This window comes from Homarus americanus, unplaced genomic scaffold (assembly GCF_018991925.1).
Source record: "Homarus americanus isolate GMGI-L3 unplaced genomic scaffold, GMGI_Hamer_2.0 scaffold41626, whole genome shotgun sequence".
NCBI classification, from domain to species: Eukaryota; Metazoa; Arthropoda; class Malacostraca; order Decapoda; family Nephropidae; genus Homarus; species Homarus americanus.
In genome coordinates, this window is record NW_024711250.1 from 334114 (window position 1) to 357478 (window position 23365).

The 23365-nt window shown below is 41.3% G+C and overlaps 3 protein-coding genes across 5 annotated transcripts; 2 read left to right on the plus strand and 1 right to left on the minus strand.

Moving 5' to 3' along the window:
• Window positions 1–1660: 1660 nt before the first annotated feature.
• Window positions 1661–3931, minus strand: LOC121861750. 2 transcript variants are annotated; one of them, XM_042359681.1, is made up of 6 exons: window positions 3835–3931; window positions 3483–3568; window positions 3126–3292; window positions 2805–2907; window positions 2366–2512; window positions 1661–2186 (listed from the first exon to the last, which is right to left on the minus strand). In XM_042359681.1, the coding sequence occupies exons 2-6, from the start codon at window positions 3566–3568 to the stop codon at window positions 2015–2017; spliced, it is 675 nt and encodes a 224-aa protein (XP_042215615.1). In that variant the 5' UTR covers window positions 3835–3931; the 3' UTR covers window positions 1661–2014. The 2 variants fall into 2 exon arrangements, with proteins under 2 accessions (XP_042215615.1, XP_042215673.1); XM_042359739.1 differs by lacking the exon at window positions 3835–3931 and having other exon boundaries at window positions 3483–3819.
• A 3191-nt stretch (window positions 3932–7122) lies between these two features.
• LOC121861909 lies at window positions 7123–9364 on the plus strand. Of its 2 annotated transcripts, XM_042359847.1 has the most exons (6): window positions 7123–7219; window positions 7486–7571; window positions 7762–7928; window positions 8147–8249; window positions 8542–8688; window positions 8868–9364. In XM_042359847.1, exons 2-6 carry the CDS (start codon window positions 7486–7488, stop codon window positions 9037–9039), a joined length of 675 nt encoding a protein of 224 aa, XP_042215781.1. In that variant the 5' UTR covers window positions 7123–7219; the 3' UTR covers window positions 9040–9364. The 2 variants fall into 2 exon arrangements, with proteins under 2 accessions (XP_042215781.1, XP_042215852.1); XM_042359918.1 differs by having other exon boundaries at window positions 7145–7571.
• A 6053-nt stretch (window positions 9365–15417) lies between these two features.
• On the plus strand, window positions 15418–23139 carry LOC121863206 (probable glutamate receptor). Its single transcript, XM_042361729.1, has 6 exons — window positions 15418–15512; window positions 15759–15932; window positions 16876–17090; window positions 21756–21904; window positions 22235–22491; window positions 22845–23139. The coding sequence occupies exons 1-6, from the start codon at window positions 15418–15420 to the stop codon at window positions 23137–23139; spliced, it is 1185 nt and encodes a 394-aa protein (XP_042217663.1).
• The last annotated feature ends 226 nt before the right edge of the window (window positions 23140–23365 follow it).

The window sequence follows — 23365 nt, forward strand, 5'->3', positions numbered from 1 at the left end:
AAAATATTTGAAATTTACAGTTATTCAAGAGAGTGAACCTAACCTAACCGAACCCACCCGGGATAACACGCTTCTCACATGAGACCCGAGCCAGTGATTTGTACCTGAGAGGTACCCATCTTCATCAACTGACCATCATATCTTAGAGCGGACCAGTCAGATACTTTCTCGCATCACCAATTTATGCATCTTCGAAAGTCGTGACCCCCCGACGTATGGTGGTGTGGGGGTAGGGGAGGGGGTGGACAGACCAGTGAACCCTACACGTGTCGCTTGTTGACCCCGTCTACTAAAACCAGTTTGAAATCTCAACTCTCACTAACTCTCGACTTTCTGTTTCCTCCTATTACGAGAGAGAGAGAGAGAGCGTGCGTGTGTGTGTGGTGAAGTTAGTAAGTGTTGTTGCGTTGGCCGACGGGGGTAGAAAGTGGTTCAAGTTCACACACACACACCTCTCTCTCTCTCTCTCTCTCTCTCTACCAAGATTGGAGTTAGCTAAAGATTTTCTTTTTTTTCAGATATTAAGACTTACATAAGGTGTGTTTTGATAAATGAATAAAAATATGTAAAAAAATCACTTTAATCCTTATCAATAAATTATAATTGGTCAATACATTCTACCATGACCAACGGACTTCTCAATAAAGTAACGGATACAGTAAACCCTCTCAATAACGGACTTCACAATAAAGTAATGGGTACACTAAACCCTCTCAATAACGCACTTCACAAAGTAACGGATACAGTAAACCGTCTCAATAACGGACTTTACAATAAAGTAATGGGTACACTAAACCCTCTCAATAACGGACTTCACAATAAAGTAACGGATACAGTAAACCCTCTCAATAACGGACTTCACAATAAAGTAATGGGTACACTAAACCCTCTCAATAACGGACTTCACAATAAAGTAACGGATACAGTAAACCCTCTCAATAACGCACTTCACAATAAAGTAACGGATACAGTAAACCGTCTCAATAACGGACTTTACAATAAAGTAATGGGTACACTAAACCCTCTCAATAACGGACACAGTAAACCCTCTCAATAACGGACTTCACAATAAAGTAATGGGTACACTAAACCCTCTCAATAACGCACTTCACAATAAAGTAACGGATACAGTAAACCGTCTCAATAACGGACTTTACAATAAAGTAATGGGTACACTAAACCCTCTCAATAACGGACTTCTCAATAGTCATAGATACAGTAAACCCTTTCAATAACGGACTTCTCCATAAAGTAATGGATACAGTAAAGCGTCTCAATAACGGACTTTACAATAAAGTAATGGGTACACTAAACCCTTTCAATAACGGACTTCTCCATAAAGTAATGGATACAGTAAACCCTCTCAATATCAGACCTCTCATTACTGGATATTCTCATTAACAGAATCCTCCCTATGTCGACAGGGCTTGCAAGAATTAGTCCGGTATTGGGAGGGTTTACTATGTCGGTATCAGTGTTACAGATGTAAACTATATCTCGTGTTGTTTAAAATTGGGTAATAAATGAACAGGTAAGAGCAGATTACAGTTACCTTGCCTTATCGTAAACAATATACAGTATACCGGTACTGTATATATATGTGAGTGTTAAGAAAAGGTTAAAGTTTCCACATTCTCTACACGACAAAAAAATAATAATCTAAAAAGACATCAATATTTATTCAGTGATCATCATCCAGGTGATAACATTCAGTATCAACAGTAATATGTACTGACATAAATACAATGTATGGCACAATAAAAATGGCACTACAAAAATAATAACAAAACTGGCTAAGGTAACAGTGTGACAATGATACCAGTAACAATGTTTAGTGTGTACAGGAATTTGAGGGTCCCGATTATGGCTAGTACGGGCCTGGGGTGATGAACAACACTGGCTACGAATTAACACATAATCAGGGACTGGTTAGGTTAAGGATGATGCAGAACTGACCACCATAGAGAGTTTAGACAACAGTGGCATTCTTTGACGACCAGGGAGGGGCAGGGTTTTATGTGCTGGTTACAGCGCTTTGCTCCTGTTGGGAGGCAGGAGGGGCGTCAGTGAAGAAGGAATAGGGACACGCCTGGTGGTACTGGAGGCACCTCCCCTCAGTCTGGCCTCGCTGTTCCGCCTCAGTGTACTCCTGGAGGCGCCTCGCTGCCTGGGGCGACCTGCTGGGACTGTGGACAACAACACTCAGTCTTACTGCCTTCACACCCACCACTACACCTTTAGCAGTCACTATACTGTATATGGAAGTACATAAAATCTTTCAAACTTGTTTCACTCTTACCGTCTCCCTCAACTTACTTAACCCCCAGTTACTCCAAGCTGAGGTTTAGATCTACTGAACGCTCACCTGAGGAATAACTCGAAAACTTCACCAAAGAAGCCGTAGTTCTGGAGTTCGATGTCATACATCTCACAGATGGCACGCAGGAGGCACGCCTTGCCGTCCATACCCACTGACTGTAAGGTGTCCTCCACCACCTTGTACAGCACCTCCCTGGGACACAGTGCACGGGTAGTTAATGTACTGCATATTGTCTATATGATGGTACACTAACATGACCAAGTTATGACACAAAACATAATATAATGTACTGTACTATACTGCGTCTACAGTATGCGTGCATCACTATCCTCTTCTATATCAACAATATCTCGTATATAGACGCCGTAATCACTTCGCCTTTACCCTCCTCCTATCCCTTCCAAATCTTTCCTCTGTCTCCACATGTTCCCTCTATCTTATTCCCTATTATGACCTCGTCATCTTCCTTCACCACGTATAGTACCTGTCACCACCAGCCAGGTCACCGCGCTTCGGGGCTTCGCGTTTCGTCCTCAGAAGGCCCCAGGTGTTGTCCTCGGAGGTCATGCCCAGGTCATCAAAGGCAACTGTAACATCAACAGAAGGTGAGAAACTCGCCAAATACCTTAATGATACACACCTGAGTTACTCTCTCTCCTTGACACTTATCATACACAAGTCACAGTGACTTACTAATATTGTTTTTGTCTTATTCTCACTGCTACAAAAGTTTCCAATAATAACGGTAGATACTCTGATAATCTTTCTCACCTGCGAAGGGAAAAGGGGCGAAGTATATACTCACTCCTGAAGGGGTAAGAGATGGTGACCGATGACCCGTAGCCGATGGGGAGATCACGGCCCATTGGGAGGCTGAGAGTGGGTGTGAGGACCAACAGGCTTGATGGCGGCATCTTCAGCCGTTTTTGAGGCGTCAGGTAGAGAAAGCCTTGCTGGTAGCCGCCGGTGGTGCTGTGGGGGCGAAGCCTTTGTTTACATTCTAATGCTCAGAACATTAATTTATTCCTTTATAACAAACTTAAGTTTTCTGTTGGTGTGGTATGTTTTATTGATGGATGCTGTGTGTTGTGGTGGAGTTCATTAAGGTGTAACACTGGCTTATGGTTGTTGTTCTTTAGTGTTACCAGGACGTAACACTTACTTGGTGCTTGGTAGAGTGTTGGAGAGGTTCACCATCGTCATCACCAGCAGCACCACGGTCACCAAGCAGCTGCGGAAACTCGTCATCTTGGTGAGGAGTAAATAATGTTTTGTTTAAATGACAATTTTTTGGATAACTTTATTGTCAGGTCGTATACTGAGGGAGGCAATTACTTATAATTTCTACACAGACAGTGAAATGTTTCTGACTCGTGATGAAGGTCAGCGACTTAATATATAATATACGACTATATCTTCATTAATAATACAGTATACATGTTTGGTATATGTTTTCTTATATATAGTGATAATGGTGGCTGACTGTTGGGCTACAAGAGAGAAAGGTTGAGTACCCCGCCACAGGTCAGTGTAAACAGTGTGCTTGAGAGGTGGTGGTGGTGTTCACGTCTGTTGGAGAGTCAATGGTTGACTGCAGCTCTCGCCCGCCTTATATACCCCGACCTTACCTGCCCTCCCGCATCACCCAACCTTTAAAGCCACCCCACACACACACACACACACACACACACACACACACACACACACGTACGAACGAAAAATTTCAAATTTCACATAGAAAGCCTCAACTTTCTTTTCAACCCGTATGATTCATCCTATGTAGGTCAGTAAAACAATCAAATTTTCCATCTTATTTATCTCCAGGATTTACAAAGCCATAGCTCGTCTCCTCCCAGTGTCACATAGTAATATGCATGTAACAATGGTTTTAAATTAGACAAATTTAGATTTAGGCGCGAGGTAGGTAAACACTGGTTTGGAAATAGAGTAATAGACGAGTGGAACAAGTTACCAAACAGCATCATTAGCTTGAATACGCTGGATAGCTTCAAACATAGGTTGGATGGATTTATGAGCGATAAGAGTTGGGTGTAAATGGGACAGCCCAGTATGGGCCAATAGGCCCGCTGCAGTTTCCTCTATTCTTATGTATGTCTGTGAGTATGTCTGTATGTGTATATGTCTGTATGTGTATGTCTGTATGTGTGTGCGTGTGTGTATGTATGTATGTGCGTGTGTGTATGTATGTCTGTGCGTGTGTCTGTGTGTGTGTGTATGTATCGACCAGAGTTAACGTGAAATGATTTTGGGAAGACATGACCAAGGTGAAAGCTTTACCTTCTTGATTAATTACCTCAAAAAACTTATTTCCATATACCAGTTCAACATATACTGTATATAGACAATGTAGGTATACTGTACATACACTATATAGGTATTACATCATGGTCAGTTGTCAGTAGAAACACAAATGCGGCCAGTATAAAGTGGTTCCGTCCACACATAGTCTCCACTGTCATATGTTATTTTAGATGAAATTAATGTCTGTTTTTTTAATAAATTTGTCTTACAATTTACTCAGAAGAATCACATGAAGATTAGTCCCCCTTGAATATTTCACCTCTTGATTTAAATACCCTAATACTACCTGGGCAGGGCAGGGCTGGGCAGGGCTGGGCAGGGCAGGGCAGGGCAGGGCTGGGCTGGGCTGGGCTGGGCAGGGCTGGGCTGGGCTGGGCTGGGCTGGGCTGGGCTGGGCAGGGTAAGCATTAAGGATGTTGAATCATCAGGTGAAATAAATTGGGGTGCTTAATCTTGAGGCGATTCGTATAGAGTAAAAACTGATCTGAATCTGAAAATCTTAGCGTTTATCCATCTCAGGTGTGTTGTGAGAGCAGATCTTGATAGTACCTGGAAGGAGAGAAAGCCGAGAAAGCCAGCGAGAATCTGACTGGCGACAAGTTTATTGACTTTACTTGATTTGTCTCTCCGATCACCTGATAATTAACCACATAACCTAACCTGACCTAACCTATCCAAATGCTATCTTAACCTAACCTGCCCTATCCTATTATGGTTTAACCTAACCGAACCTGACCAATCTTAATACTAACTTAACTTATCCTATCCTAATGCTAACTTAACCTAACCTGACCTATCCTAATGCCAACTTAATCTAACTTGACCTATCATATCCTAATGCTAACCTAACCTAACCTATCCTATCATAATGCTAACTTAACTTAACCTAACCTTAACCCAACCTGACCTATCCTAAAGCTAATATAACCTAATGCTAACTTAACCTCTTTTTCATATTGGTTCCAAAAGTGATCGATAATAACGTGAAAGAGATAAAGTGACGTATGAATCATGTATTAAGTTGTTGTGGTTGAGGAGCTCTGGTAAAGTTTTCCTAGTGTGTGATAAGCTATTGACCCCCCGTCGGTGCCTAGGACTGCGTCGTTGTCGGTTCCACTATAGAGGTTCAGGTAGCTTCCATTATCTCAAGGGAAGAAAAAAAAACAGTAGCGAGACCGTAACAGCGCCTGGATAGCAACACAACCACCTATGCAGGCTGTAAACCAGAGGTGACGTGACGGGCGAACTATACCCCCTCCCTCCCTCCCTGCCCTCCCATCCCCCCCAGTTCCTACAGCCACACCCTCCAAACAAGACATTTCGCCAAAACCAACCTTTTTCTTTTCCATTTATTAGGAGGGTTCCTTCCTTATCAACTATACTAGTTTAACCTTATACAGGGTGGCGCATAAGTCGCTTCACCGAGAACATTCCTATTATTGTGGCGTTCTCGGTAAAGCGACTTATGCGCCACCCTGTATCGCTATAGATAAAGTTTTCCTAAGACATGCAACAATGCGAAACATTACGAGGGTCACTTTAGTGCGTTGGTTCGTGGTATTACTTTCATCGGTAGTGCCCTGACACACCTGGGCTGGGGCAGGTAGGTAGGCGTCCTTCATCCTGACGATGGTGCTGTCAAATAGAATGTTTACGTTCCATGAGACGACCGTCCTCCACCAGCACTTTCCTCTTCTCTTCCTTGCCACTTCAGTCTTCACTATCTTTCTACTTTAGTCACGTTTCCTTGTCCAACATATTTTCCTCGTTGCTCTGTATTTCATATTTTCTCGCTAACACATTCTCCATTTACATTATCATTAAAGAGTAACAAACACATATATTAAAATCCTTAAACAAAAGATCTGTACAATACGGACACATGTCATAGAACATATAAGTACAAATACAGAGATCACTGTAAGGGAAGTGTGACGTTATCATGAGGATAACTGTACATATATACTCCTTAACCTTGTCACATACACACACTAATGAGGACCAGCTGCTACAGGACCACTGTGGGACAGGGACTGCTCTCAGGGAAACATGGATATATTGACAGGAGAATTTCATAAAATTTGCAATAAAACAATGTTAAAGGATGAAGGTGACACTTTATAGCTACATATGTATTAACTACGTGATTCACATTAACAACAATATTGAACCGTATATGAACGTACATAAACAAATACTGCACACACTTTGTATTGTATAAAATCTCTGCATGAGTCTTATACAGTTGTTCACCATCATCAGGAAGCCGCAACAGTCTGGTGTAGTTATCACTCGCTCAATACATTATAAAAGTGTTCATCTCAAAACATTTATAATATCTGACCTACATTGGAGTCCCTGTGTCTGACGAATCTAACTTTCTTTATGGCACTGTGTGTGTATTCGTGTGTATACGCACACTATGTACGTCCCTAAAACGTGTTGGGTGATGCGGGAGGGCAGGTAAGGTCGGGGTATATAAGGCGGGCGAGAGCTGCAGTCAACCATTGACTCTCCAACAGACGTGAACACCACCACCACCTCTCAAGCACACTGTTTACACTGACCTGTGGCGGGGTACTCAACCTTTCTCTCTTGTAGCCCAACAGTCAGCCACCATTATCACTATATATAAGAAAACATATACCAAACATGTATACTGTATTATTAATGAAGATATAGTCGTATATTATATATTAAGTCGCTGACCTTCATCACGAGTCAGAAACATTTCACTGTCTGTGTAGAAATTATAAGTAATTGCCTCCCTCAGTATACGACCTGACAATAAAGTTATCCAAAAAATTGTCATTTAAACAAAACATTATTTACTCCTCACCAAGATGACGAGTTTCCGCAGCTGCTTGGTGACCGTGGTGCTGCTGGTGATGACGATGGTGAACCTCTCCAACACTCTACCAAGCACCAAGTAAGTGTTACGTCCTGGTAACACTAAAGAACAACAACCATAAGCCAGTGTTACACCTTAATGAACTCCACCACAACACACAGCATCCATCAATAAAACATACCACACCAACAGAAAACTTAAGTTTGTTATAAAGGAATAAATTAATGTTCTGAGCATTAGAATGTAAACAAAGGCTTCGCCCCCACAGCACCACCGGCGGCTATCAGCAAGGCTTTCTCTACCTGACGCCTCAAAAACGGCTGAAGATGCCGCCATCAAGCCTGTTGGTCCTCACACCCACTCTCAGCCTCCCAATGGGCCGTGATCTCCCCATCGGCTACGGGTCATCGGTCACCATCTCTTACCCCTTCAGGAGTGAGTATATACTTCGCCCCTTTTCCCTTCGCAGGTGAGAAAGATTATCAGAGTATCTACCGTTATTATTGGAAACTTTTGTAGCAGTGAGAATAAGACAAAAACAATATTAGTAAGTCACTGTGACTTGTGTATGATAAGTGTCAAGGAGAGAGAGTAACTCAGGTGTGTATCATTAAGGTATTTGGCGAGTTTCTCACCTTCTGTTGATGTTACAGTTGCCTTTGATGACCTGGGCATGACCTCCGAGGACAACACCTGGGGCCTTCTGAGGACGAAACGCGAAGCCCCGAAGCGCGGTGACCTGGCTGGTGGTGACAGGTACTATACGTGGTGAAGGAAGATGACGAGGTCATAATAGGGAATAAGATAGAGGGAACATGTGGAGACAGAGGAAAGATTTGGAAGGGATAGGAGGAGGGTAAAGGCGAAGCGATTACGGCGTCTATATACGAGATATTGTTGATATAGAAGAGGATAGTGATGCACGCATACTGTAGACGCAGTATAGTACAGTACATTATATTATGTTTTGTGTCATAACTTGGTCATGTTAGTGTACCATCATATAGACAATATGCAGTACATTAACTACCCGTGCACTGTGTCCCAGGGAGGTGCTGTACAAGGTGGTGGAGGACACCTTACAGTCAGTGGGTATGGACGGCAAGGCGTGCCTCCTGCGTGCCATCTGTGAGATGTATGACATCGAACTCCAGAACTACGGCTTCTTTGGTGAAGTTTTCGAGTTATTCCTCAGGTGAGCGTTCAGTAGAGCTAAACCTCAGCTTGGAGTAACTGGGGGTTAAGTAAGTTGAGGGAGACGGTAAGAGTGAAACAAGTTTGAAAGATTTTATGTACTTCCATATACAGTATAGTGACTGCTAAAGGTGTAGTGGTGGGTGTGAAGGCAGTAAGACTGAGTGTTGTTGTCCACAGTCCCAGCAGGTCGCCCCAGGCAGCGAGGCGCCTCCAGGAGTACACTGAGGCGGAACAGCGAGGCCAGACTGAGGGGAGGTGCCTCCAGTACCACCAGGCGTGTCCCTATTCCTTCTTCACTGACGCCCCTCCTGCCTCCCAACAGGAGCAAAGCGCTGTAACCAGCACGTAAGACCCTGCCTCTCCCTGGTGCCGTGAGCAGGATGGACTAGCTCCGAGCCTCTCGTCCGGTTAAGGAGCAAATGACACACAAACCGTTCCTGGACAGTCGACTGACCCTCGATCAATGCCTAATATATGAAACATTTGCGTCTACTTGCTGGTCAAGATAAAAGTCAATATCTTCGTTAATATTGTTATTGAAGTGTTATAATTATTTATTGAGTCAATTACTGTGTCTTTTTGTATTGTCTAACTGTGGGTGATCTCTGACGCTGCAGTGATCATCCACGTGTCTTCCTCGGTGGAGAAAAACATTCAATAAACAAACATTTTCCGCGGGTTATTTTCTATACACGTGACCTTATTATTGCCATAAAAATGCCACGAAACATATTTTTACAGTTTTACTTTATTTGTAGATGATAATAATGATATAAATAAGACCAAATCAGAGGAACTTAGAAACTTTACAACAAAACATATGCCGTCACTAGCTACAACACCACAATGGGAGGGAGCTTTACCCATGTGTCGTGTCCACAGACCAAGGCTGTGATTATAAGAAAACATTTTTTAAGTTAAAATTCTGTGAGTTTTCGAATGTCAAGCAATATCATTAGATCTATAAAAGATATTCACCTAAGAGCAATGTTTTAACACTTAAAATTTAATAAAAATAAAAGTACTTAAGTTCCGAGAAGTAATGTCAGTTAACTACTAACCTTACATAAATAACAGCTGCATTTAGTGTGTGTGTAGCAGCGGCCACAAGTGGATAAAAACCATTAGGTAAAGCTCGTCGGTAGAGGCAATTCCCTTTAGGGTAAATAAGTAAACGTAAGTAAGTGTAAGCGGACGTAAGGGAGCGCATGACATCCATCAGCCATCATTGATTGTGCTACAGCCGCGGTGAGCACACGTGTCTTTGGTTACTGCCCGACTACGGTACACTAGTGACTGTTCCTTCCAACTGTGTATAACTGAACAAAAAAAAAAAAAAAATCTATATATATATATATATATATATATATATATATATATATATATATGGAAGAAAATGAAAGGCCAAATAGTACACAGTATGGTGGTGGTGGTGGTGGTGGTGTTAGTGCTCACCACCCAGACACTAACCACGGCGGAGTCCTCAACTGACACCCAAGCCAGACTCATCGCTGATTTTATCCAGTTCTACAACATCAAGCATGTCTACATCATTGACGGAGGTTAGTTGGAGAACAAATACATCAAATACAACAAATAAACTACCCCACACCTCAAACCACACCTGGACACGGTTATGAAGGAAACAGTGTACAAAATTTCAGCTTCGGAGCTCAAAAAGGTACCTATCACCCGTGTCAGTGCCAGATGGAGAGATGTAACCCAAGTAAATCTTTTGTGTAACGGTGTTGATGTGATATATTAATACATGGACACTTTATATGAAGTCACAACTACAACAAGTACAACTACACTAATAACAACAACTACATCAACCACAACACAACTACAATAAAAACATCTACAACACCAACTTATGCTAAGACAATATATAAACTTCCACCACGATCTTACTGAAAGATGTCTTGGCAATGTCTTCCAGGAAAGTAATTAATTATGACAATACACTGATCATTAACTCCAATATTGCCAAACGCGCTCTGACAAAAGTGACTCATTAGATACTAACGTTATATTGACACTACAATCCCGGCTACCCACATACTTAGTAACAACAGAAGTCAACTTAATTCACTACTATCATACTTAAACTCTATATGTATCGTTTAATAATGTTCCTCGAAATCTTTCCTTCATATCTAGTTTACTTGAATTCTGTTTAATCTTCAAAACTGGAAATAAACAGGTCATTCTCGGTCAGTGAGTGAGTGAGTCAGTGAACAAGCAAAAAAAAGAATAGAAAAGTTGCCTCATTTAACATATCCAATAACGGACTCCAGTATATCACCTCAGAGTAACAATACAACTTTATTTCACCACCCTAACCTAACCTAACCTATCTCCCCCCGCCCCTAGATAACGTAAGGGTGAAATTAGCTAGAGGAGTAATTATACCTTTTCTTTCTGTTCCTTCATGACAGCCATTGTTATTTAGTTATGAGAACATGTAATACAGTATTCCATTATTGTTGTGCCATAACCCCAAGTGTCCAATAGATAATTCATCCCATGGTGCGTGGTAAGCCGAAGTGGGGGGGGGGGGTTATATACGTGAATAATACACACACACACACACACGCAGGAGTAAGTTAAGATGATACAAGTTTGGACATATAAATATTTCTCTTTTCGCCTCTCTGCCTATCTTACAAGCTAAGATAAAACACGAACATGAACAAATTAGACAGACATCGTTTTTTACTGTCTAACTATTTAAAGAGCGTTAGCTAAGAATCTAGCCTCGCGACATGCTCAACGTACAGTAAGTACATCAGAGGCACGGTATTAAATCTACAAGAACCTTTAATTAAACTACATCATCGATTCAATTATCAAAGTAGAGAGATTTGATTGTTATTAAATAAATATACGCTAGGTTACGGTAGTGTACTGCATAATGGTTGACCAGCGTCCCCCCCCCCCAACACACTTGCCTCTCTACATGTACAGTCTACCGCACAGTAATAAGAGGTTATAATGCTGAAGACCTATTTCTGGCCTTTTCGTCATTACCTAACATGTCGCCATCCCTTGAATCGCGGCTGGACTACCTGTAAGCTGATGGCTGGTAAGCGAACGGTAGGTCATCAGTCGGCAGTTGTAGGGGAGAGTATCCACTACAAACTAACGCAAGTACTCAATGATGATCTGTGTTTCCAGTTAATTCCCTAAGGATTCAAAACTTCGTGAGTGTTGGTACACCTCCCACTGTGACTGGAAGTAAACATAAGGAAGTCTCGTGTTGCTAATATACTGTACTGTACAACTAACACATAATTGTGCATAACAATCGGTTTAGTGTTAACACTCCAATGTAACGGTTTGTCCTGATTATCACGTCTCACAATATTATCATTACTTTTTGTTGCCATGCAGAGAGTGAAGGAGAGTGGACAAAGCCCCTGGTGTGGAGCAGGTGGGTGCTGCAGGTAGTGAGGCAGCTGGTGGCCTCCCACACTAGCTACATGTCTGTGTTACGACCTCAGGAGCTACTCGGCGCCGCCCTGCACTCACCTTCGGGGAAGGTCACAGGAGGCAGCAGTGAGGCCCAGCTGCAGTACCAGCTGCCACCAAGCAATGCCAGCGGCTTGGTGGTCCAGCCTCTACACACCCAGGCAGATCTACTATTGTTTTCAAAGGTCCAGTGTGACCAAGAGTGTTTTCTTTGTGTTCTTGAAGGGATGGAAATGCTAGTAAATGTCACTGATATAGAAAGCCAACAACTGGAAAGAATCCCCACAAAAAATTATATTAAGCGAGTTACTGAAATTAACAAGAAATATGAGAGGCTCTTCATACAACCGCCATAAAACACAATATATTTATGTACTTATATATTATCTAATTGTCCTCATGTCCAGCAAATGTTCCTTACAGATCTTTCAAGGCAGAGAGTCGTGGATGAGGTGGTTGTTGCTGTGTGACGCCCAACTACCAAGCTTCCTAACGCAGGTCTACTTCCCTCTCGATAACCAGGTATGACAAACACGCTGGCACTACAAAAGTAAGACCTTTGGTTTATTTTCATGTAAATAATAGATACATGGGCTAATGCACACATCATCTATGTGTGTGTATGAAAGGTTTTATGTGGCAGAACCTAATAATGTCTCCTAATAACTATTATTCCACTACTTAAGGTGGGCAGGGAATACCCCCCCCCCCTGCCCTCGAATAAAGATAGTGTACTGGGATGGAAAATTTTATAGCATATTGATATACTTACATGCCTCGTATTGACAGACACTAAGAAAAAGTTATTTGGCATTGTTAAAAGATCTTGGTATATGTGAATATTATTGGTTCCAAGAGGATAGTGCCCCTCTTCATAATATATCAGGTCAAGAATATATCCACAAACTGTTCCCTAAAAGAGATATTGGTCGATGATCATGTCTAAGGGAAGCGCCATTATTTAGTCATCCCATAACCCTAAACTATCATTGTGGTAGAGAAATTATTTTAAACACTGTACCTGACTCTTTGAAACAGAACACTAGTTTGGTTGAGGTCACCCCTAACATGCTAAGGAGGATGTCAACACACACAGTTCGGTTTATTAATCGAACCTTTTATGTGTGTGTGTGTGTGTGTGTGTGTGTGTGTCACGACGTATAGTTTAAAGTAAAATCATCAGGTGTACATAATGTAGTCTTCTTACTTCACTGCCATAGTAAGTGTCAGAACCAATGTAAACACAAATACATTAACATTATCCACAGTTCTTTAAAATGGACGACAAACAGCGGCGGGCAGTAACTTGAGAAAATTTCAAGTATTCAACGAAACTTTCACACAGCGTCACGATTCACCCATACCTCAACTGCTTTCACTTCCCCAGGTGTAAAGTTAAGTACCCATTCACAACAAGATGAAATGAGCGTGTCCCATGCATGAACCAGTGACCCTTAGAACAGAAAGCGAGTGTTGTATCCACTCAGCCGCCGCATATCTCTGGGTAAAAGAGAATCTAGTCAAAATCACTCACCAAATTACGACACACATACACACACACTCAACTACACCCGCTTGAATCAACACAGACCTACAGTGTATGTATTCACCGCCATTCTAATCCAAATACTTTACACCGACACTCTGTCCTCGCCTCCAGTAGTGTACACCAGAGCAACACACCCCACGAGGCTAGAGAGGTGCGGGTTACAAACAGTAAACAACGTGAGAGATTAGTGAGCCAATACATAAATTAATCTCAGGTTGAATTATTACTACCTCTTTGTTTTGGTATACTTTTCCCTTCACGGTTCATAACAAGAAAAACAGATTATCCATCATTTACGGTCAATATCATAGATCGTAAATGAGAAACTAGCGTCTTATTAAAATATTTTATATTATTCCTATTTGGTTCTCTATGATAGATTCCTACTTTCCTTATACACTCGATATATACTTGTTGTTTCCTATAATATAGTGGCTATGGGTGGGTTATTGCCTCCATAAGTTACATAAACTATTGGAAAACAATCAAACTTCCTCAACCTAACAACTGAGTTTATGGTTGGTCAGTTTTATGGCAGTACATCAACTATGGAACAAGACTTAGCAAAGCGGGATTATTCGGTCATTGTGTGGTTTAGGCCTGTTGTTACTGGTGATAAGTTGTATTGGTACTGGGGATTTTTAAAGGAATTATCGCATCATTATCCTTTCACATTACATTCTGATTCACGCTAGTTCTGTACACCTCACACTGTTGCTATAATTGGCCAGTGATGAACGAATACATTGTTATTCGTATAATTTTTAATATAAAATATCATTGAGTCCTTGGTGGTTGTGCAGGTGATGTTGGCCACAATGTCTGGTGAAGGAGGGGCGGCCACACTATGGGAGTGTTACCAAGTGGGCCACAGTCTGCCCCACCGCACGTTGCAGGTGGGCCGTTGGACGCTCACCACAACCCACAATACTCATCATCGGTCACCTCCCAAACGACCACCTCAACCAACACCTGATCAAGTTAGCCCAGGTGGAGCCACAGCACCAGGTGGAGCCACAACACTAGGTGCAACCACAACACCTGGTGGAACCACAACACCTGGTGGCGCCACAACACCAGGTGGAGCCTTTGGCACGAAAAGAGAGCAGCGCCTCAAAAAAGAGGTGGTGATGCGCCATGGTGTCCTGGAAGCTCCGAGGACTGACCTGGTCCTGACTCGATATGACCTCACCGGCCTCCATCTCCGCTGTACCACTATTGAGGTGACACAAACGAGCTTACCGCCGTTACTATCGACTGAAGGAAAACACTCAATGTTAAATTCAGTCTCATAGTCTCTCAGGCATCTTTTGTCTTCATCTAACAATATTTTACCTGGCTGAATTTGACCTTGTCTGTACTAAAGAATTTAACCTGACTCAATGTAATTACAATTTATGTAATCGCTACTTAAATATATTAGGTAATCGACAGTCTTGAACCCAGAACAGTGCCGTAGTTGTGTAGTTTTACTGTGACGGAAGATTTGGTGTGGTTGTAAATACTGAACCAAAGAACAACTATCACTATCTATAAATTGTGTTGTGTGGTAGTAGCCCCGCGCCACCACACTGACAGCAGTACTGACATTACCTAAGCTCGTTAGAACCTTAACCTACCACGCATGCCTTTGTACTAATATTTACCTGCAAGCCAGCAATACCCACCCAGCAAGTCTATGTCTGTCTGCCGCAGTTTGCACCCATGACGCTACTGGAGAAACAAACAGGCGGGAACGTCTTGGTGACCGGCATCTTGGGAAGCGTGTTCAACTTGTTACAGGAGGTCACCAACTTCACGTACGTCAACCCACTGTGTATATTCCTCCACCAGGACATCTAAGTACTATATATCCTATAACAAGTATATAGCCTGTCCTCTCTTTCTCCCCGCTAGGACACTGTATATCCCCTCCCTGTCATTGTACAATATATCCCTCTGTTTGGCTACTATATATCCCTTCATCAACAACACTGACAGACACCAGACAAGATACAAGACCATGGCACACATCAGGGTCATACTGACAGTTATTCTCATGACAGGACTCAGTGCCACCAGGTGAAGGACGGTGGGTGGGGGTCACAGGTGGGAGACAGGTGGACGGGTATGGTGGGGGAGGTGGTGCGTGGGGAGGCTGACATCGGTGTGGCGCCTCTTGACATCACTCTCAAGCGCACCACCGCAGTTGACTACCTCGTCGGCTTCCTCTACTCTAAGTAAGTTTAGTGTCTTTACCGTGTGCGTGAGCCAACAATAAGTGTTGGATTATGCAGTTTTTGTTGGTAAAATCAATTCTGAGTTCCTACACTGTTACAGAGCCATGTTCTGAGAAGTCTCCAGCTTTTTTATTTTAAGTGCTCAGCGCTGTGCACTACACCTTAGTCATTAATTTAATGCAAGATTATAATGATAACGTGAATAAACTTTAAGTAATAAATGTAAAATTTAGTATTGTTTTATAATCATTATTTACTTTTGTTATTGTTGTTACAATAATTGTACGCGAGGCGTACAATTCTCGCTGAAATACGCGAGAAATGTTTTTACATACGTTCAGTCAGGAAGACAGCGATAGCTTTCATAGGACTGTTCTTTGCAGCTAAAAAAAAAGCTTTTATCTGCTATAAGTGCTGGGCGTCAAGGCACACAGCACGATATTAATTTCTAAAACTAATTAGTTTGGTGATTCACAATTCGAAATAAAGTACAAAGCATTTCACAGCCTCATCTCTGGCACTTTCCAAACCGTAAATATGCGATACTGATTAAAATCCACATGTAATCTTCACACTAAACACAAACTGTGTTATCTCTGAAGTTTTGTAAAATTGTATAGATGTTTGACGCAGTGCTGGACACGGGCGGGGCAACACGTCAGAATTGCAGACAGTAGTACTTGAGGACCCATAACTGATATTGAGACAACCTAATAATACGAAAAACTGCCTGTTACTGTAGCTGAATATTCACAACCTACGAATATAATAGAATAGCGATACACACTGAATGGTTGTCACTTCCATCGGAAATGTAAATTACGGTGAATAAATAAGGTGTTTAGTGAATTTAACAAAGACAACTAAATATAAGGGGTTGTAAGTTTAGGGGAAATAAATTAAACATTTTGACACGCACAATTAAGAGGTTGCTTGTGGTCAGGTACAGACTGGTGATGCGGCGGCCCTCGGCAAGTGACTTCGTGTGGACGGCGTACACTAAGCAATTCCAGACCGAGGTGTGGGCAGCGGTGGCGATGGTGATAGTGGCGGCCGGAGTGGTTAACATCTTGGTGGTGTGTTGCTCCAGAAGGTGGGGCAGCTCACTCCGTCTCTCTGACGCCCTCATCATTTTCACTGGGTGTCTGCTGGGCCAGGGTAAAGCACTTTCCTTCATGGTCAAAATACCCCTCCGTGACCTCCCTCATGTTAGTTCACAACCTTATGACTTCCCCACCTCACCTGCTACTCATATATTATACGTACATTATCCTTTCTATCCTTTATTCTTTTCTTTCCTATTTTTAATTCTGTCATCAAAATTTTCTGGTAATATCAAACGCACAGTATGATTCCCACTGTAATGAATGTTGTGGGCTGGATGTGTAAAGGATGTGATCGCTGTTTGCAAGCTCGTTCCCTACCTCGACAGAACTAAATCGAGTATATTATTACTGGTAGTTGAGTATAATGCCGACCACGCTACCTCCTTGTGTACCAAAGGCTTATAAAGTTTGATGTGATGTATCTGCTCTGCCGCTAATTGGCGGTCCGACTAATTACCCAAATGTACCCAAATGTAGCCATATATAGCCGCAATGAAGTCAAATAATGGTCCTAGATGAATAAATCGGATGAATCACTTCTCGACTGGTATTTGGTGTCAGAAAGTCACAAAAAATTGGTAAACTTAATTTAATCTGAGTTGTGTTAGGTTAGGTACATGCACTTGATCTATTAACTCAGATTAAATTAAGCTTACCAATTTTTGTGACTTCGTGACACCAAATACTAGTCGAGGTTAGGTTAGGTTAGTACATGCACTTGATCTATTAACTCAGATTAAATTAAGTTTACCAATTTTTTTTTACTTTATGACACCAAATACTAGTCGAGAAGTGATTAGCAGTCCGATTTATTCATCTAGGACCATTATTTGACTTCATTCCGGCTATATTTGGCTACATTTGGGTACATTTGGGTAATTAGTCGAACCCGCTAATTGGGCTTCCGGTCTATGGAAGGGCAAAATGTCTTTTTTTACTTTATGACACCAAATACTAGTCGAGAAGTGATTAGCAGTCCGATTTATTCATCTAGGACCATTATTTGACTTCATTCCGGCTATATTTGGCTACATTTGGGTACATTTGGGTAATTAGTCGAACCCGCTAATTGGGCTTCCGGTCTATGGAAGGGCAAAATGTCACCTTTTACTTATAGGCGTTATAGATACCATTGTTGGCAAATAGGAAAACAAAACATGCACTTACCAAATATAATCCGCTATGTATTCGTTGTCAATGTATACTGCAGAAATGTAATGCAGTATCTGGGGCCCCTAAGTCAAGGCAACAGAAGAGGTAAACAGATGATAGTTCAGTGCACCGAATGGTCATTTGTCACTTTTATGCTGCTAATATCATAATCACAATCACCAGCATCGAAACTGTTTTGGGAGAACGGTTATTAGTACGGTTAATTATGAAATATTTTAGGAAACAAACAGCAAACGGGGGAAACACTTGTGAACAACACCTTCGTCTTTCGCGCCAAACAAGTCACAAGAAGACGCTGGGTTACATCAGGTAGCCAGCGTTGCCAACTCGGATTTTCAAATGTCGCTAGGCTGGTACCTAAAAGTAGCTAAATGTCGCTAAATCTTCCATGAAAAGTCGCTAGCTATTATTCCCCCCCTTCAGTAATTTGATGCAAATATTTTCATAATGCCGACTATAATGGACGGAGTATAAATAAAATGCATTATGTAAAAATAAAAATATATATTTTTTTTTAAGATTAATGTGCACACTTACCTATTATTCAATACAGTGGCGGCTCGTGAAAAATAAAATGGAGGGACTGCAAGCCTCACACAACATATGTTTGGCTGACTGCTCATGTTTCACTATTTTCTGTGGCAAATGCCTCAAGTCAGTCACACCACTTTTCGTCCATGCCGAGTCCCCACCACACAATAAGCAGAATAAAGTATTTGCCTCGTCACAACCACAGAGCCATAAACACTCATGTTAAACTGGCGTGTATATTCTTTGTTCCTGCTTGTACTGTTCTGTTGAATGGATAAAACTGGTGTAGGTCTTCCTCTTGCTTTGATTTCAGTCTTTTCATTTAATGTCAGCTGGGAAAAGTTGATGTTTTGCAAATACTTCACTCGATTTTCCATCGTCAAAGGGTAATTAAAGAAAGCACGATTTAACCACACCGTCCACACGTTGTACGAGACTGAGCTGCTTCAAGTGCGGCGGCGGCGGCGCCAATTAATAACAGACATGAATCGTACAGCATTGACAGCAACTATGAAAGTAACTTAAATTTTGGTCTGATTTTAATGAAAATTCACTTAGCAACGTATTGAAAATAATTAAATAACATAAAATGATATATTTGTTGGTAGTGTATTATTCAGCTGTCTCTCTAAAGGAATCATACGCCTGGCAGTGAGTGTCTGGGGGGACTGCAGCCCTATGCACGAGCCGCCACTGATTCAATAGTAATTGCATCCCAGTCCTCTTCGTAGTCGTCGGCAGTGTGAACAACTGTAGAGCTGGAAGCATGTGAAGTGCTTGGTTCAGGTTCTCTTGTAACTGTATGCCTCCATAGTCCCTATCTTTCTTAAAATATCACTAGGAAGTTCATAACTTGTACAACAGGTGTTCTGTCTTTTTAACCCATACTTTATTGTAAGAATTGCCTTTAATGTCGATAGTTTCATTTTGTTGCGCAATTTTGATTTCTCAAAGTTCATATTACTAAATGTGCGTTCTACATCTGCGTTTGAATGTGGAAGAGATAAGGCAGCGAGTGCAATTTCAGCCAGATCATGGTAAGGGTTTTCACCTGTCGCATCTCTGTAATTTGCCACTTCTGACCACAATTTTAGGGTGTTAGATGCATGGACGGGCTGACATCAAGTGATCAGGAAATAGACGTGTCCCTCCTTCTGTACCACGACCCGTTCAAATGTATTAAACTTTTCATATTATTTATTGTCCCTGTAATCCCGTTGCTATATATTATGGCTCGAAATTAGGAAAACTGAGTTTTCATGGACAGTCCAAAAGTATCCAGAAAGTCGCTAGATTTCTGTGGATATCTCTAGATTTGCGACAAGTCGCAAATCGCTCTAAAATGTCGCTAGAAAAAAACAAAAAGCTCTAGATCTAGCTACAAAGTCGCTAAGTTGGCAACTCTGCAGCTAGCGGTAAATATTTCGTATTTACCAAAACCTACAGTACTTATATGTTGTGTTTGATATGGGGAGAAAGAGAAAAACTAAAAATAATTAATTATGTAGCGTTTCTGCCGGAAATTTATATTTTTCGAATATTTTAACCGATAAAATTACCCAAAATTGTAGTTGTTCAAAGTGAGCCAGGGCTTTGAAGTAGTGGGAAAATGTGGGGTAAAATAATATAACACCAAATAAACTTTTAAAAACCTTACCTAACTTTTCCTAATTTGTAAAAAGGTTAAGAATCACTTTCGAGTTTATGGATCACTCCTCATCTGAACATCAAAAAACATCTCATGCCAAACACCGAAGACAAAAGCTTTGTATAGTTTTCGGATTTTTATAGGTTAGGATAAAAAAATCAGTGTTTAATCCATATTTTCCCTCTATTTCAAAGCCCTACCCGCCTTGAACAACTAATATTGCTGGTAATTGTGAGGGGGGGGGCATATCAGTTAAAATACTCGAAAATATAAATTTCCGATAGAAACGCTATAGAATAAATGTTTCTTCTTTTTCCCTAAATAAAACCAGGGGCAGATCCAGAAGTATTGAACCGGGGGGGGGGGGGTCCAAGAACAAACGGTATGTGTAGCATTTTCTTTTTCTTATATCCTCTTCACCACTCATCGGCTCGCTAGCCGCCCGGGCGATCGGTCACGTCTCTGTCACTCACTGTTGGCAAGTACTGGGCATGCACCGGCTCCTGAATGTACCTGAACCTGCTCCAGTGTTGGTCAAGTCTTGTCTTGAAAGAGCTCACACTCGGTGCCGTCACAACACTTTCTGGTAGATTGTTCCAAGAGTTTACAACTCTCACTCCGAAAAAGTTTGCCCTCACAGTTTTCTGGACTTGCGGCTTCTTCAATCATGAGCTGTGACCCCTTGTGGGGCGAGGGTCCGCCAGCTCCAAGTAAGGACACTCAACTAAGTAGTGCCCCCCGAGATGCTTATACACCTCAACTAGGTCCCCCCTTGCCCATTTGACTAAATATGCTTGTATATACATGAATCCAACTTACAAGTGCTGTTAAAGATAATGTTTTTGGAACACTGTATACCGGTAGTACCTGTTCACATATCAGTTATTCACACACACCTGCCAGGTAAAGAAATTTATGGTTTTCTGTTAATGATTAAAGAGAAAACTGCAGCATGAAACTGCACTTAATGGGAGCATAAGCTTTAACGTGATTAATTTTAACTGCTCAGTTATATGCGCAATGTAAGAGATGTAATTATATATACAGCTTAATCCACCTTTAATTAGTTAAACAAATAATTTCGATAATTGATCAAACTACCAAGATAATACTGTATGAGAGTTATGACCAGAAAAAATGTGTTGAAGACTATTGACAACTGAATGAGGACAAAAATAGCAGTATATAGTACTATATCCTTTTCCAAGATGTGCTGATAATATTAATAATAATAATAATAATGTAAAAATAATAACAATAATAAAACAAGTGTGTGGTGGGGTGGGTGATGGCCAGGTACTTCAGAGCGACAAGTGTGGACGTCTTTGCGTTTGGTATGGGTGACGTGCTTTTTGCTGCACGTAGTGTTACTGGCTCACTACACCAGCGACCTTATCACCGCCCTGGCTGCAGGTCTACCTCTTCCCACCGTTGCTAACTTAGATGACATCAACCAGGACCCCTCCCTTGATCTCGGCTACCTAAAGGGTTCCTCCCTCACTGAATATTTCAAGGTAAGCTCTGTTTATGTAAATACTGTACTGTACTGTATATCATTCTTGGGTTAGTTCTTTCATTCCATTTCCACAACCTAAGAGACACAATGCCAGTGTGAGTGGAAGCCATGTTTGTATCCATGATCACTTGGACTTTTTTACACACTGTCAGTATGTATTTTTTGTATGTATATCTGTAATACCTCCATGTGTTTAATCAGTCGGATATGGTAAAAAATTATTATACAGATTTTAATATCCCAGACATCAGGGCTCTTGAATCCTGTTAGTGATAATGAACATGACTAATGCTATCACTAACACTTTTAATGCGGATGAATTTTCTAGGAGTCCCCAGCATTGGTCTACCAAAATACATATCAGTCCATTGTGGCTGATAACTTTGAGACTATGGTAGAGAGTTTGGATGATGGGATGAAGCGTGTGATCAGCGAGTCGTTTGTGTTCATGGAGTGGGACGTGCCCATCCTCTATAATTACGGCCACGACTGTCGTCTCTTCATGCTCCCTTCTTCTTACTTCCCAACACAGGCTTCCTTCATCATCAGAAAAGGATCTCCTCTTGTTCCAGTACTCAACAGATTGTAAGCCACCTCCAGTCACAGAATTCATTGTGTTGCACAACATTAGAATTCCTTTTGTTTCATCTTCAGACAATATACAATACATGAAGAATATCGTCATAAGTACATTTTTGTAATTATGCTAATGTTTATAATTTCTTTGATTTGCACATACTGTATTCATGCATTATATATTGCACTTTGATATTAATATGAGAGGCACTGAATTAACGAGAATAACAGGTAAACAAGATAAACAAGCACATCTTGCTAGGTGAGGTTAAGTTTCATGTACTGTACTGTGTAATCTAAAACATTTCATCTATTCTTTTCTACATTTTTTGCCCTATAAATATTTGTATGTGATTGTCTAGGTTGATGGAGATGCAGTCAGCAGGAATACTGAGAAAGTGGCAGGAGAAATGGACGCCACAAGTCACCACCTGTCAACAGCTACACACGGACCCCATGGAACTCAAGAGCTTATTCACAGTGTTTCTCCTACTGGCCGGGGGCATGATTCTCAGTGTTCTTATTCTGATTGGGGAGGTTCTTTATGTAAAACTTGTCTTGAAACAGACGCATATCACTACTCATCCATACAGTTCAAGGATACAGCAAACACCACTGGTAATAACAAATGGAACACAACTCGAGGGTACTATGTGAGGTGCTACAATGTTTTTAGAACCTCAAGTATATTCCCACCCTAACTGCAGGTCATATTACCTGTATTTTAACATCACTTACCTTGTATTCTGACATAATATTTTGCTGTCTGGAGGTATTTAAATCACAAGTTTACAATATTTGGTGAAAATAACAGACTTGAAGCACTTCAAACAACGAATTCAAGATGAAGTTTACCCCATCAGAAAAGAAATGTTGAGGAACA

Excerpts from the sequence above, each read along its gene's own strand:
- LOC121861750 (XM_042359681.1), bottom strand. The coding sequence starts at position 3,568 with ATGACGAGTTTCCGCAGCTGCTTGGTGACCGTGGTGCTGCTGGTGATG. Across the intron at positions 2,908-3,125 it reads CATCTCTTACCCCTTCAGGA|TTGCCTTTGATGACCTGGGC; the intron begins GTGAGTATATAC and ends TTGATGTTACAG. Across the intron at positions 2,187-2,365 it reads GTTTTCGAGTTATTCCTCAG|TCCCAGCAGGTCGCCCCAGG; the intron begins GTGAGCGTTCAG and ends TGTTGTCCACAG.
- LOC121861909 (XM_042359847.1), top strand. The coding sequence starts at position 7,486 with ATGACGAGTTTCCGCAGCTGCTTGGTGACCGTGGTGCTGCTGGTGATG. Across the intron at positions 7,929-8,146 it reads CATCTCTTACCCCTTCAGGA|TTGCCTTTGATGACCTGGGC; the intron begins GTGAGTATATAC and ends TTGATGTTACAG. Across the intron at positions 8,689-8,867 it reads GTTTTCGAGTTATTCCTCAG|TCCCAGCAGGTCGCCCCAGG; the intron begins GTGAGCGTTCAG and ends TGTTGTCCACAG.
- LOC121863206 (XM_042361729.1), top strand. The coding sequence starts at position 15,418 with ATGACGCTACTGGAGAAACAAACAGGCGGGAACGTCTTGGTGACCGGC. Across the intron at positions 17,091-21,755 it reads TGGGTGTCTGCTGGGCCAGG|TGTTACTGGCTCACTACACC; the intron begins GTAAAGCACTTT and ends TGCTGCACGTAG. Across the intron at positions 21,905-22,234 it reads CCCTCACTGAATATTTCAAG|GAGTCCCCAGCATTGGTCTA; the intron begins GTAAGCTCTGTT and ends TGAATTTTCTAG.